This window comes from Cavia porcellus, unplaced genomic scaffold (genome assembly GCF_034190915.1).
Source record: "Cavia porcellus strain 051 isolate PalLab524CR breed Dunkin Hartley unplaced genomic scaffold, mCavPor4.1 scaffold_25, whole genome shotgun sequence".
NCBI lineage: Eukaryota > Metazoa > Chordata > Mammalia > Rodentia > Caviidae > Cavia > Cavia porcellus.
The window spans coordinates 27,731,535-27,747,081 of NW_026947508.1; the positions used below are offsets into that span (position 1 = coordinate 27,731,535).

A 15,547-nucleotide genomic window follows, 5' to 3' on the forward strand; every position below is an offset into this window, starting at 1 on the left:
ATTTTTCTTGGTAAGGGAAAGTGATAACTACATACTTAGAGTTAACATTTGGTCATTGAAATACTCCTTCTAATTTACTATTAGCATTTCAGAAATTTTTTTCTTTTTTTTTTGTCTTTTTTTTCCCTTTTTATCGGTACTGGGGATCGAACTCATGACTGCCTGCTTGCAAGGCAGGCGCTTGTGCCACTGAGTTAAATACCCAGTCCCCTACACAAATATTTTATTTCTCACAGATTTAGTTGAATTTACAAATTGTTCTGTGTAATTTCAATATCCTGTTTCTTTTAAAATTAAAATGTTTCTTGATATTAAAGATTTTTTTTGTTAAGAACTTTTCTTTTTTTTTGTTTTCAAGGCATGGTCTCACTGTGTAGCGCAAGCTGGCCTTTAACTCATAGCAGTCCTCCTGCCTCAGCCTCCTAAGTGATGGAATTACTGGCATATGCCACCATGTCCAGCTAACGATTAGTTTTGAAGCTTTTTTTGGTTTCTAACTTACTTTTTTTCCTAGGCAAGTACACAAACAGATGCCCTGAAATTGCCACCTTCCCAACCTCCAAGGCTTTTGAAGAACAAAGCATTATTGTGCAAACCCATTACACAGACTAAAGCTACTTCCTGCAAACCACATACCCAAAACAAAGAATGCCAGACAGGTATGTTTCTTGGACTTTATTTTTCTTGAGAGAAAAAGAATGTATAGTCTGCTTACCTTTATTATGGAATTTTTCAGGTAGTGTGATTGTTTATATACATTGATAATTTATTTTTCACAATATGTGTAGGATAGTTTTCTGAAGGCTAAAGAAGTTAGAACCTTAATAATAAGGCCTGTCCAACCTTTTGCTATGCGTAGGGAACATAGAAAATATATAATTTAATCAGTGTATCTAAGCAAATATCCTTTTGAAATATTTGATTGTAACATTTTTTAAAAAGGAAGGGATAGCCGAGAATTTAGCTCAGTGGCATAAGTGTCTGCCTGGCAAGAGAAAGGTCATGAGTTCAATCCTTGGTACCAAAAAGAAAAAGAAAAAAGGATAGGCCATGTGGGCCACAGGCTAGACACACCTGATAAGTCAAAGAGAATGAAGTCAGCCCGGGATTTAGCTCGCTGGCATAAGCGCCTACCTGTCAAGTGTAAGGTCAAGAGTTCATTCCCTATACCCAAAAAAAAAAAAAAAAAAAACTCCATAAGACACAAGTCAATTGGTAATACTATCCTGTAACATTATGGAATAACCATAACTTTAGACTCCTGTAGACAGGCTCTTAATTAAGAGATGCTATTGTTTAACCAGGTATCATTAAATTTCAACTACTCCACGTATTTTTAAAAAATTTTATCTTGTTAATTTTATTTTACATTGTAATTATTGTGCTGTGCATCCACCCCAGGCCTTGCACATGCTGCATTCTCACACTCTCTCCCCTTTCGCCTTTATTTAAATAAAGTCATTTGCCTTAGGGAGGACTTCAGATCCTTCTTTTCTTATGAACTGACTCTTGCCCTGCCAAAATCTTTGTGCCTTTGATGAATGCTGGGCAGCATTGTAGCATTTGTTTTGGAAATGAGCTAGGGTGAGAAGGGTGGCCTGCCATCCTTGGGGTAGATCCTCCATCCTATGTTTAGGAGCTGCTTACAAAGGGACCTTCCAGCCATTTAGCCACACTGAACAGAAATTTATTCTCTTGTGCTATTGAGTTGGAGGAAATGCAAAATGCTGGTGTCTTGTCCCTCCTTGTAAGTTTAATAGCTTTCAAGTGGAATCTGAGGGAAATAGTTCATTGATTCCTGCCACAGACACCAATAACATAGCTTCTATGTAGTGTCACAGACTCTCCACTCTTCTTACTGAATTTTAATAAATTTTCTTAAAGAAATCTTTCTTTTCTGTATGCCTTTAAGATAACTTCTTAAGTTGCATTTTAGTAGTTTTCATTGAATTTACTGTTTCACTAGAGAATTGGGTTATGTGTAGCTTTTCATGCTGCCAATCAAAAGCCCCAGAAATTTAAAATAGAAATCTTGAATTTGTAGAACTGCAAGATTTTCCTGTACCAGTGCTTTTCAAACATTATTATGTGCATGCATTATCTAGGAATTTTACTAAGTACATTCTTATTTAAATGGGGCTCAAAACTTTATAAGTTTCCAAGTAAAGTTAGTGTGGCTGGTCATGGACCACACCAAATAGCCAAGTTGTAGATGATGTGGTCATTTCTTTTTATTGTGACATAATAAATTCTGATAGTAGTGATTTATTTAGTATTATGTAACCTGTTATCAAATATCTCTTGTCAAATAACATTTTTTTTTATGTTTCTTGCACTATGATAAATTTGATCCTCTGTTATTTTCCCATTTCCTAGCTTTGGTTAAATTGTTTTATTTTCTGGTCACTTTCATTCATATGTTAATGATTTATAGTTATCTAAGATACTTTCTGGTCACTTTTACTCATATGTGAATGATTTTATAGTTATCTAAGATACTTTCTGGCCCATTTCAATGAAAGTTTCTTATATGTGCTTTTAAATAATGGGAATAAACCAACCATCTTTCTCCCTTTTCCCGAAGTTCTGTTTCATCTTTTTATTACTTTGAACATGTGCTGTATATGTTTATTCTTTTTGTAGATGTAAACAATCATATATTAGACCTTCAATGTCTTAGTTGTACATAATTGTTTCCTTTAGTAGCTTATGTTTTTTTATTCAGTGGTAAAATGGCTACCAATTTCATCCTTCATTTCACTTTTTTTTTTTGAGACAAGGTCTCACTGTGTAGTTCAGGCTGGCCTTGAACTCTCTTTGTAGCTCACACTGGCTGAATTTGCAGTGTTTCTTCTGCCTCAGCCTCAAGTGCTGGGCTTACAAGTGTGCACCACCACTCCCAGTTGTTTTTTGTATTCTTACTTATAACCATTTCATCTGGGGTGACATGAAATGTTAACATAGTTTTGATTTGCATTTCCCCACAATCATGCTTTTTAAATGCTGTATTCATCACTTTATTTTGTGCTGTTTAGTAGCTGTCCAGGGTCTACTGATTTTAAAATGTTTATTAAAACCTATCAAAAATTATCTTCCTATTTATTTTCCTGTAGCATATTGTACATCTGTTTGCTAGCAATTTTCTTTACCTAGCTTCTAAGACCACTTTTCTAATACTTCCATTCATTTTATACTTAGATCATTGCTACTTATTATGTTACCTGGTTTTTGTTAGTGCTCTATGCAAGCCATTTTTTTTCTTCTTTAGTTATTTCCCTTTTGTAAGAACTACTGCTTTTTTTACTTTTTTAAATATGCTTTTAAAATTTTTAACTGACATGCAAGAATGTTCATGAGGTACAAATTGTGATATTTCAATGCATGTGTATAGTTTGTGTATAGCATGTGTATAGTTCGGGTCAAAATAACTATATGCATTATGTGTAACATCCCTTTTTTTAAATACTGGAAACCTTAAAAATTCTCTGCTGTTTTGAAATATGCAGATAGGTGTCTTCAATCATTGTTGCCTACTGTGCTATAGAACATTTGAAGTTCTCTTAATGGGACCCCTGAAGCCATTAATTACCTTCTCTCTATGGTCCTCACTTCTCAGCTTTTGGTAACCACTATTCTATTAACTGAATTTTTTTTTTTTTTTTGGTCTTTTTTTGAGATAAGATTTCACTATGAAATTTAGGCTGGCCTTCAACTTACTTTGTAGCCCTGGCTGGCCTTGAATGCACATTGAATCCTCCTGCCTCAGCCTCCCGAGTGCTGGGATTACAGGCAAGCACAACCACACTTGACTTACTCACTGATTTTGTAACATGAACTTTTAGCTTGCATGTGTAAGTTAGAACAGTCAGTAATTGTGTCCACTTTATTTAATCGAGCATCCTTTAGAGACATGCATGTTGCCATAAATGATAGGATTTCATTATTTCCAGCTGAATAATATCCCATTTATATGTGTGTGTGTGTGTGTGTGTGTGTGTGTGTGTGTATTATCTCACGTTTTCTTTCTTTATTCATTTGTCAGTGTTGATTCCATAGATCAACTACGGTGAATAATGTTAATGGAAAACTTAGAGGAGAGAAGTTATTGCTTTAGTGTACTGATTTCCTTTCCCTTGGATACATACCTTGTAATGAAATTGCTAAATCTTACGGTAGTTCTATTTCTGTGTTGTTGTTAAGAGGTAAGATCTCACTATGTTGTTCAAGTTGACCCTGAACTCTTGGGTTCAAGTACTCCTTTTGATGTAGCCTAACAAGTAGCTGGAACTATATGTATATCACTGTTCCTAACTTGTTTCTTCTTTTTTGAGGAACTTCCATCTGTTTCCGTGATTCTTCTAATTTACATTTCTACCAACAGTAAATGAGAGTTTCTTTTCTGTATCCTCACCAGCTTTTTTCTTTTTTTCAGTTTTTATTACTATATGTTTGTATTACATAATGATTACATTATGGGGGATTGGTACCTATATATCACACATCCTAATTCTTTTTTTATCCTCTTTCCCTTTTCTTCCTCTCTCCTCTCATCTCTTGACCCTTTCCCACTTAAGCAAAATCTGTCTGTCTACTTCTAGTATCTTTTATTTTGCTCTTTATTTATATTTTGAATTTCTCATATAAGGGAAATTGATATTTTAGTTTCTATGTCTGATCTACTTCATTTAACATTACGGTCTCCAGAAACATCTATTTTCCTACAAATGACTCAAGTTTAGCATTTTATGTCAGAGTAGAACTCCATTGTGTATACATACATTTCCTTATTCCATTTATCTATTAATGCTGCTGGTTATTGGTTTTTATCCTTTTGATAGTATTCTGACTGGGGTGGAATTATACATAACTGTGGTTTTGATCATTACTGATACTGAGTTTTGTGGGGGATGTTGCTGGGCCTTGAACTTTGCACATGGTAAGCAAGTTACCTACCTACAGTCCATATCCCAAGCCCTTGAGTCTTTTTCATACTTAACGGAAGTAATCAGCTTTTCATCACTCTGAATATCTGAAGTTGCTAACATTAAAGAGAAAAGATTTATTTTGCTCACACTTTTAAAGATTCAGAGTCCAAATGGCTCTGGAAAGTCTGCCCCTTGGCTGCTTGGCATAAGGAGCATTAGCGAAAGCACATATGTGAGCAGTGATTGCCTCTTAAAAGAAGAACCAAGAGACTAGCATCTCACACTCCCTTCCAAGGGTTTCCGAGTAGGGTTCACCTCCCAGAGATTCTGTTTCCCAAAAGCCTCACCCCTGGGACTAAGTCGTTAATCACAGTTAATACTTGGTGAGATGGGGACACAAACCATACTCAAACCTTAGCATTGTCTATGTATATATATTCTTTGGCGAAATATCTTTTTGAATCATTTGACTGCTTTTTGTTTTGTTTTTGCAATTGACTTGTTCAAATTTGTTATATATCATGGATGGATATTAACTCCTTGTCTAGTTTATAAATATTTTCTCTCATTCTCTAGTTTATCTCAAGTTTCTTGTTTCCTTTGCATGTAGAACTTGCTTAGTTTGTTGTAATCTCATTTTTTATTTTTGTTTAATGTATTTTTAGGGTTATATCAAAAAAATCTCTCCTCAGACCAGCATCCTAAAGTACTTTTTCTGTTTTCTTCTAATAGTTTCACACTTACAGGTCTTACAGTTAAGTCTTTAATCTTTTTTGAGTTTATTTTTTTATATGGTAAGAGATATGAGTCTAGTTGTATTTTTTTATATATGGATAGTTGTCTCTAGCATCATTTATAGAATATACTATCCTTTTTGAAATGAAGTTTAAGTCATGTAAAATATTTTTTGTGACTTCTTTTTTCTTTTTCATTAGAAGACACTCCAAGTCAGCCCCAGATTATTGTGGTGCCAGTTCCTGTACCAGTATTTGTGCCCATACCTCTTCATCTTTATACTCAGTATGCTCCTGTTCCCTTTGGAATTCCAGTTCCAGTGAGTGTGCATTTAGAGATTAAGGATGCATTTTCATTAATTAAATGCTTACAGTTCTGAAAAAATTACATTCATTGGTAAAATATAGTTGATTGCTAGTGGCTGTTATTACTTAATGAGATATGTATAGAAGACTGCTTTTGTGCTTCTCCTGGTTTCTCAGAAATTGTTATGATACAGCTTATTAAAAAGGTTACATTAGCAATAAAATTTTAGTGATTATATTAAATAACTTTAAAGAACTCTCATAGTTTCCTGTACTTCCTGGGGTATAATATCATCTTTTAAAATATTTATTTATTTATTTTATTTATATTTGGCTTTTTGAGACAGTTTCACTATGAATTCAAGCTGGCCTTAAGCTCACTTTGTACCCCAGGCTGGTCTCAAACTTGTGGCTCCTCCTGTCTCAGCCCCTTGAGTGCTGAAATTCCAGGCATGTGCCACCACACCCAGCTCCAACTTTTTATTTAAGAAAAATTGGTTATTTTTAAAATTGGGAAGATTTCCCATCTTAAATCCTTAGTGGAAACACTTGTGTGAAATGTTAAACAAGAAATATAAGCAAAAGCAATTTCAAAAATGAAATGAAGCTATTGTAGAATTATTTTCAGTGATACAGAGGCATATTTTGTTTAGTGTCAAAGCACTTTCTAAGTTATTTTAATGGCTCTAATCTTGTAAAAATGAAGTGTCAAGAGTGTGAAATCATCTATAATGAGAATTCTGAAATTTCTTATTTTTAGACTTAAATCATCTTGCCAATAGTGATTTTGACAACAGATCCATGGTTTGAGAAGCGCTTAAGTGTATTTTTGGTCCTTCAGATGCCTGTCCCAATGCTTGTCCCATCCTCAATGGATAATGAAGACAAAATTGCTGAAAGTATTGATGACATTAAGGAAAAGGTTCCCACACATCCATTTGAAGCTGATCTCCTTGAGATGGCAGAAATGATTGCAGAAGATGAAGAAAAGGAGAAAACTCTATCACAAGGAGGTTGGTACAGTCTTTTTTGTTGCTGTTGTTTTTGTTTTTTGAGAAGGATCTTGCTATGTATTAATGGCTGGCATTGAACTCGCTGTGTAGCCCAGGCTGGCCATGAACTCAGTGATCCTTTTACTTTAACCTCCTGAGTGCTATTACAGCATGTGTTACCATGTCCAGCACTCAAGTAATTTTAAATTTCACCATGATTTCTAGTGTTCTCTCTCTGTCTCTCTCTGTTTCTCTCTCTATCTCTCTCTCTCACTCCCTCGCTCCCTCCTCTCTCCTTTCTACCTCTCTCTCATGTTTTGTTGGTTTGTTTTGTTAGTTTTTTTTCTGAGATAAGGTCTTGCTGTATAGTTGAGGCTAGCTTTGAACTTACCATGTAGCCCACTTTGCCCTCCAACTTGTGCCACTTCTCCTGCCTCAGCCTCTTAAGTGATGGGATTACAGTCGTGCACCACTACTCTCTGGTCCTAATGTATAATCATGTGTGTGCTCTGACAAACAGAATCTTAGCACAGATAACTTTTTGGCTCAAAATAACTTATGGGTAAGTCTCATTGTGTTATTCTGAATAAGGATGATAACATTTAGCACTGATGTGTGCTTCCTTTAGTACATTGTTTCATTTAATCTTTACATCAGCCCTTTAAGGGAGTGTTGTTTTATGCTTCATTTGGGTTTGTCCTGTTTATGTAATATTAGATTTTTCCTGTTGATGTAATCAAAGTAATTGAATCCGTACTTAAATCTAGATCTGTCTGACTCAAAAACATAATATTAATCAGTTTACTAACATGTTCCAGAAAAATTTCTAGCTGCAAGTACCATCTTCTTTCTTTTTGGATATAGAAAGAATTAGAGAAAATATTTATGAGTTGTGAAATTTTTAAGTGAATTTTTTCAGAAGCCTTTTTATGTATTTTTAATGAACCAAGAAATGACGCTTTTCTTGCTGTTTCCACATTTTATTCAGTGGTAGATTTTAGAAGGCTGTCCACTGGATTTTAGTTTTGCATAATGTTAGATGATTTTATGAACAGTATAGCATTTGGAAAACCTGTCACCTTTTCTGTTGTGTTCATAATGAGCATTTAAATCATACATTCTCTGGGTAGGGCTGAGGAGGTAACTCAGTGGGAGAGCACTTACTTAAGATATTCTGAGAAATAGGTAAAAGCTTATTATTATCCCAGTGTTCCTCATGTTCTTTATATTTTAAAGGCATTTGACACAATTTTAATATTTTCTCAAAAGGGACTGGGGATTTAGCTCAGCGGCATAAGCGCCTTCCTTGCAAGTGTATGGTTGTGAGTTAGATCCCTGGTACCGATAAAAACGAAAAAGACAAAAAATACATATATATATTTTCTTAAAAGTACAAAGTAAATGAACTCTGTCAGTTAATACAACTCAGAGAAAGAGGGAAGAAAAGTAATTCCAGAGCAAAGGGAAAATGGATCTTGTTTCAGTTATCACATTCCCACACCTGCAATGTCCATAGAGCTAGAACTTCATGAGAGAGCTCAGTATGCAACAGCAGAGGTGCTAGAACTAACTGGAAAAAAACTAAATGTGCCAAATATAACAGTAAAAGCCACTCTTTAGCAGAATTGTGGCCTTGAAAAAAGTAGGGCAATAATCAGGTAGCTGAACTGCTAGGCTGCTGCCACTCCCACCCCATCCCCAAATAAACAGTGCGTATACCCAGGTAGTAGTATTTGTTCAACAAAGACAGGACAGTCTTTCACCCATTCAAGGCGAACACTGCCACAAATACATGAGCCCTGGCAGGGAGTAAGAGTTGTAAAATCACAAATGGTTCTACTTCATCCCTAGGTATATTGAATTCCTACTGTCATGCCATCTTCTCTCATCCCAGTATTTGTTCACTCTTTTATTGTCTCCGTTTTCACTGCCAAGATATACAAAACTGTATTTCAGAAAGATCTTTGGGAAATAAAGAGATCTGCAATAATATGTCTCAATCTTACAGGTTATACTTCAGTAGTGTTCCAGGTTCATTCACATTCCATCAAATTCAGCTCATGTCATTTATTCTAACTTTCGCTCTGATATGCTAACCCTCTTGCCCCACTACCACCACCACTAAGGGAATATCACATGAATCTCTCTTCCTGGTGCCTAACTCTTGATAGGAGTCTCCTCTTCTCCTTCAGAACAAAACTGTAGTGCCCCAGCTACCTGTACATTAGAAAAACAATTTGTTCCTGGAAAAAATACTTGGATTTTACCAACCTTACTTGAGCTGGTATCCTTCCAGTTTTCCAGGCTGGACACTATCCACTGTCCACATGTCTTTCTCTGTAATGTATGAGGCATAATATGTACATATTTTCCCAAGCATGTGGAAATTTAGAAACAACAATAGAGTGTTCTCCAGACCAAATGGAGAAGGATCCAATCTCTTATACCCATTCAGTCTGATTTCTTTTCTGTTATTTTATCTGTTACCCATTTTTCTGAGGGATTGAACTAGTGTGAGAAGTATGTGTCAGATTAATACAATCACAACTGCACTGGAGCAGTGAGAAATAAGACATTCTAGAAAAGATCCTTAATTCTCCTACAAACTTTCCCAAGACCTGGTCACTAGTCCTAGAGGGTGCTCCAACAATGGTGACTTCTCTCAGAGAAGACACGCACCACCATCACAGTGCTGAGTTCCCATGGATGTCATCACTTTCCAGCTGTCAGTGATAGGGTCATAGCACTCAATGCTACTCAACAGGGACTTGCCATCATATCCCGCAGTTGCATAGATTCTTCCCTGAAGCACTATGGCTCCTAAATACCACTGTAAAATGGTCTTACTAGTCCAAGAATCATACAAATGTTGTTCAACAGAAGGAAAGGTAGACTATACTCTTAAATCATTCCACTATGTAGGGCTACTCCAGCACCAGAACGTTGGTGGCCATTGGTGTAACATTACTGTTTGGGGATCCTATTTCTCTGGATTTGAGACATTTAAGCCATCATATTCTCCTTGACAGTAGATCACTCTGCAGGCCATTGCTGGTCCAGCAACCTTTGGCTATCTGCGTATCTCCTAGCATACTCTACCGGTCAATGTTTGGGTCATGTCATTCCATACTGGTATGGTGCCTGCTTCCATTACAGCCTCCAGAGATGTGGATCAAATCTTCCAGGTGCTAGCTCCAGCATGGCTACTTTGGACATTCACTGGGGCTACAGAATATCAGATCCTGTCCTCATCTGCTATGTAGTCCAAGCATTCTACTGAACTGAGGTGGGAATGGCCATTGTAACCACCAATTCAGTAGATCAGTCATATAGGGATACAGAACATCTCTTGCAAGTGATGCTTGGCAAAAAGCTCCACTGCTGAGTCTTGTGCCCCATATTTCCCAACCACCTTCATGGGGGACTGCTAGCTTCCAAAGCTCCCAATCACCAGAAGTACATCATTGGCTCCTAGATGGACCTTTGTCTGCTAGCCCTGCATCTGACTTCGCAGCTCAGGCCACAGATGAAACTTCTTTGCTCTGTCAGCCAGATCCCTGCACTGTAAACTACAGCAGATGAAAGGCTGAATATCTGTAAATGTACCTGGCGGTCAGCAGCAAGTCAAGCAAGAACTCTTTACACTCTTTCTTGGCATGCTTCACCCAGTTGATGACAGCCTCAGAGACTGACTCTTCAAAATCCACCTGAATTTCACCACACTTCTCCACTTCTCTCTGACTTAGAAGAATGAATTCTTTATGCCATACCATTTCAGGAAAATACTTCTGGCTAAAAACCTCAGTCGGTTGCATCAGGTCAACACATTTGTGAGTTCCAGCAAAATCCCTGATACCCAGGCAATTAGGAGGGTCCAGCTTGCTTTTCAAGAACTCAAAGCAGTCTTGCTTTACACCTTTCAGCTGAAGCAGAAAGGCTTTAGGGAACAGTTCTTGTACATTCTTCACAGTCACATGTACTATTTCTGTGTAGAAAAGTCCAATAGGATTTCCATGACAGTTAAACCCTGGCTATCAACATAAGGTTTTCTCTTCTCTGAACTCTCACTGGTGAACATGGAACAGAAGTGGTTATTGCAGGCAGCCAGCACAGCCTGTTGGGCAGGGAAGTCTTTCTGCTATACTCTCAGCATCATATCACAGCGGGTGAGGTTGGATTCAGCATGAGCATTTGTCATTATGTCCTTGGGGGCCATAATGCCTCCTACCAAACATATGGAAGAAGGTTCTACAACTCTGCTTTTGGCTAGCCATATGACAAATCTGGCCCCACCTGAGGAAGTGGGGTGGGCACAGGCAGGCCCAGGGGATATATAACAATCTCACAATTCTGGCTCATTTATATATCATTTAAAGTTTTAGAATAGTATTTTATGCTGGATCTTCTGACTTCTGATATACACTTAGTTTGGCAGTTCAGGCAATCCCTGATGATAAACCTCTTTTTGTTTTTGTTTATTTTTTTGTTTTGGTACCGGGGATCGAACTCACAATCTCATGCTTGTCAGGCAGGTCCTTAAGCCGCTGAGGTAAGTCCCTAGCCCCATAAACCTCATTTTAAATTGACATTTCTATTCACATTAATATTTAGCATTTATAAAGTTCTTGCTCTGCACAAGTACTGTGACGTAATGCCTTTGTCTAAATTGAGTCAAAAAAGCTTTAAAAAAAATCGATTTTCAAGACAGTTGTAATCACTGTAGTATAGATGAAATGTGTGGTTTTTCTGTCTTTTTTTTTTTTTCCCCAGTCCATTTTATTTCAAGGATTAAAAAAAAAGAAGACCAAGAAGAAAAAAACTTAAAACTAAATTTCAAAACATGTGAGTCAGGGGGCAACAATGTTGATAAAATGTTATAACCACAGAGAAAGGAGAATTAAATTCCAGCTGAGAGGATATGAGGCTCATTTCACTTTGATTTTTAAGGAAAAGAATCACTTTTCTTGGATAAGCAAAAAAAAACAAGCAAAATCCCCACACTTTTCTACCTTAAATTTTTTTTTTTTTTTAAGCAGTACCGGGTGCTTGCCAGGTAGGCGCTAGTGCCACTGAGCTAAATCCCCAGCCCTCTACCTTTTAATCTTTGAGAGCCTCACTTTTCAAATACTGTGTAGTTGTTAAAAATTGTCTTCGGTGTAGTTCCATGTACCTAAATGCTCTTGTTTATTTATATTCTAAAAGTATGAGCCTTTGAATACAACAATAAGATCATTATGTTGGAACACTAGTTAAAGCTGATTTGTCAATTGTTGAAATAAATGTTCCTGTCTGTGTGGGGTTTAAAAAAATGGAGGAGTATTTCAATTAACTTTGAGTATACAATGAAAAGTAAACTGGGTACAGAGATGGCATACCTGTAATCATAGCTCCTCCAGGTGACTGAGAGAGGAGAATCACAAATTACAGGCCAGCCTAGTCATCTTAGCAAGATCCTCACCAAAGAAAATTTTTAAAAAGCTAGAGATATATGTAGCTCAGTGGTAGAGGGTTTGCCTACCATGTGTAAAGCCCTGGGCTCAGTCTCCAAACCAGACCACCTCCAATCAAAAGAAAAAGCCTGTCTCACTATGACATTGTTGATAGTTCTACTAAGTACTGTAATCACTGTTAATGCAGGTAATAATTTAATGACTTTTATCACTGATGTTTAATTAAAGAATTGTCCTTTGCGTGTATGAATTCTCTTTATTTAGTACTTCTTGGTATGTTTCATGTGTATAATTGACTCATAATTTGAGACCCAGAATTTGTTTTGTGTATATCATACATGCAAACTTTTATTATGTGATTTTTTTTTCTTTCTCTTTAGAATCCCAAACTTCTGAACAAGAACTCTTTCTAGACACCAAAATATTTGAAAAAGGTTTGTTCTTATTTATATACTTCGGTTTTTGGAAATCTTACATTCTGTATATAATAGAAATCAATGGAGAATTAGTATTCTTGAGTCAACTATGTATAGTTTTAGATATTTTTAAGTATCATTAAATGTGATGTATGCTGTTTTGTAATGAAAGTATTAAAAGCTATGCTAAATACGTAAGCATTAATTGAAAGAATGTTTTAAAGTGCTTACCAAAATGCAGAGTTCTGTTAGGCTGACAAACAAATTACTTCATTCTGTGGTTAATGGTGTCCATCAAGCATTTCTCAGTTTTTGATACTGAGGTTAAGAATATTTCTGAAAATACAAGAGTGTCTTAGTTTAATGAATTGTTTGTTTTCTTTATATTTCAGACCAAGGAAGTACATACAGTGGTGATCTTGAATCAGAGGCAGTATCTACTCCACATAGCTGGGAGGAAGAGTTGAATCATTATGCCTTAAAGTCAAATGCTGTGCAAGAAGCTGATGTCGAACTGAAGCAATTCTCAAAGGGGGAAACAGAACAGGATCTAGAAGCAGATTATCCATCAGGTTTGTGCACTGCAACCTGTTCATCAAAAGTCCTTTATTTTAGAATGGCAAGACTCCAGATTGTCATTAAGCAGCTATAATGTGTTGGAGATAATCTAGGACATACTGCTTTCTTCCTTTCTGGATATTAATTTATGTCATACTGTTCTTTTACATGGTTATTTGTTTTTTGAACTTTTTTGTTACCTTTGCTACAATAACCATTTATAAAAATGTTCTCAATTTTGGGGGCTGGGGATTTAGCTCAGCGGCATAAGTGCCTGCCTTGCAAGCAGGCAGTTGTGAGTTCGATCCCTGGTACCGATAAAAAGACAAAAAAACCAAAAACAAAAACAAAAAATGTTCTCAATTTTTAATAAACTTTTATTTGTGTGCTATATTCTTTTTTTCTCCTAACTATATAAGTAAAGTTCTCATTATAAAACAATGAAATAGTGGTAATTACTCAGTCTGTCATTATTTAAATGTGAGTTACTTGCCTCACACCATGCTTTTTGCTTATTATTATAGAATCCTTTGACCCACTTAATAAAGGACAGGGAATCCAACCACGTTCCCGAACAAGACGACGACACAGAGATGGCTTTCCCCAACCTAGACGACGAGTAAGCAGCAGTTTAATTTTTTTTAGATTTTTCTTTCCTTCATTCTACCAGTATTTATTAGTTCCTGATCTTTACAAAATTCTGGTAACAGCGAGAATCAGGCAGTTGCATATGTTATTTTGTAGTCTCACACTTCATTTTCATTAGTACATGGGGAGGTGGTACATGTACATAATACATCTTACTTCTTTTTTCTTTTTTCATCTTTTTCTCCTCCTGCCCCAATCTCTTGGTCCCCTTCACTTTTTCAAAAGAGTTGTCTTCCTATTTCTTATTATCTGTCTTTTCATTTGCTCTTTATGTTTTGTGTTCCTTATATAAAAGAAACTGTGGGATATTTTAAGCTTGCATATCTGATTTATTTCACTTAACACTGCAACCTATATTTTTATGCTCTCGTTTTTGTTTCTTAAAAGTCAGGAACTATGTTTTCTATTTGCATTTCACCCAGGCCTTTTCTTTTGTTTCTCTAATTAATGGTTTTGTCTTGTTACTTTAAGAAGCATTCAACAATTTTTTAAAAAAATTTTTTTTATTTTAAAGAGAATAAAACAAAAAAAAATAAAACAGAACAAAGCAAATCTGAACAGAACAAATGCACGCAACACAGGACTTCACAAGACAACAGGAAATCAACGGTAGCTATCATGATGTCTCTTGTTTTCTTCTTGACCATACCATCACACACAATAATATCAAGCATAACAAAATAGTTATAAAACCATTCAAAAGAATGAAGGCATTACAGAACTTTAAAATCAGATAACAGAAAATAAACAGTGGCTACTGTAATATCTTACTTTCCTCAAAAAAGTTGTCTACAACATTACACATAATAAAATCAAATAAAACACAACAGGATGGAACCAATCAAAACAGAAGAACAAAAGCATGATAGGACTTCGAGATGTTAGCAAATCAGCAATGGCTACCATAATGTCTCGTTTTCCTTAAAACAACTGTTTATAACATCACACGTAATAAAATCAAAACAACAAAATCAGTTAAACAAATGAATGAAAACATTATAAGACTTCAAAGATAATATAATAGGAAGCATTCAACAATTTTTAAAATATTATTTTCTCTTTGAAAAGTCTAATCTATTTTTATATGTTATATCCTGAAGTTCACTATTTTGCATTATAAAATATAATAGGACTATATAGGCTATTTTTCATGTCGAAAGGGTGCTAGCCTTATTTTTTAAAAATTAACTGCTAGATTATAGTTCATTTAAAAATTATAAATTAGGAAGGTACAGCTTGGTGGGGTTTGGCAAATGTATATATCGCATAACTACCACAACTATGAAAAATATTATTCCACTGTAAAGTTTTCTCATAATGTTTTACAGTCAGCCCCATCTTCAAATGCTGCTAACCACAGTAGGCTGTATGCATTGATACTAAATGTTACTGCTTTGTCTTTTCTGAAGACTGCTTATTAGTGGTATCATATAGTATATCTAGGTTCTTTGACTTAGCCTAGTGGTTTTGAGTTTCATTCATATTGTTTCATGTTTCAGTGGCTTATTCTTTTCAATT

General features: G+C 35.7%; 1 protein-coding gene and 1 pseudogene across 7 annotated transcripts in view; one reads left to right on the forward strand and one right to left on the reverse strand.

Annotated features, from left to right (window-relative positions):
- Zmym4 (zinc finger MYM-type containing 4) overlaps nucleotides 1-15,547 on the forward strand; it is a 163,712-nt gene that overhangs the window by 123,658 nt on the left and 24,507 nt on the right. For all 7 annotated transcript variants that reach the window (XM_063236054.1, XM_063236055.1, XM_063236058.1 and 4 more), the window contains 6 exons: nucleotides 515-659; nucleotides 5,861-5,979; nucleotides 6,807-6,978; nucleotides 12,788-12,841; nucleotides 13,216-13,395; nucleotides 13,906-14,000. In XM_063236054.1, coding sequence (XP_063092124.1) covers nucleotides 515-659; nucleotides 5,861-5,979; nucleotides 6,807-6,978; nucleotides 12,788-12,841; nucleotides 13,216-13,395; nucleotides 13,906-14,000 — 765 coding nt within the window. The remainder of the gene's footprint in view (nucleotides 1-514; nucleotides 660-5,860; nucleotides 5,980-6,806; nucleotides 6,979-12,787; nucleotides 12,842-13,215; nucleotides 13,396-13,905; nucleotides 14,001-15,547) is intronic.
- Nucleotides 9,557-12,342, reverse strand: LOC106027945 (kelch-like protein 12; annotated as a pseudogene).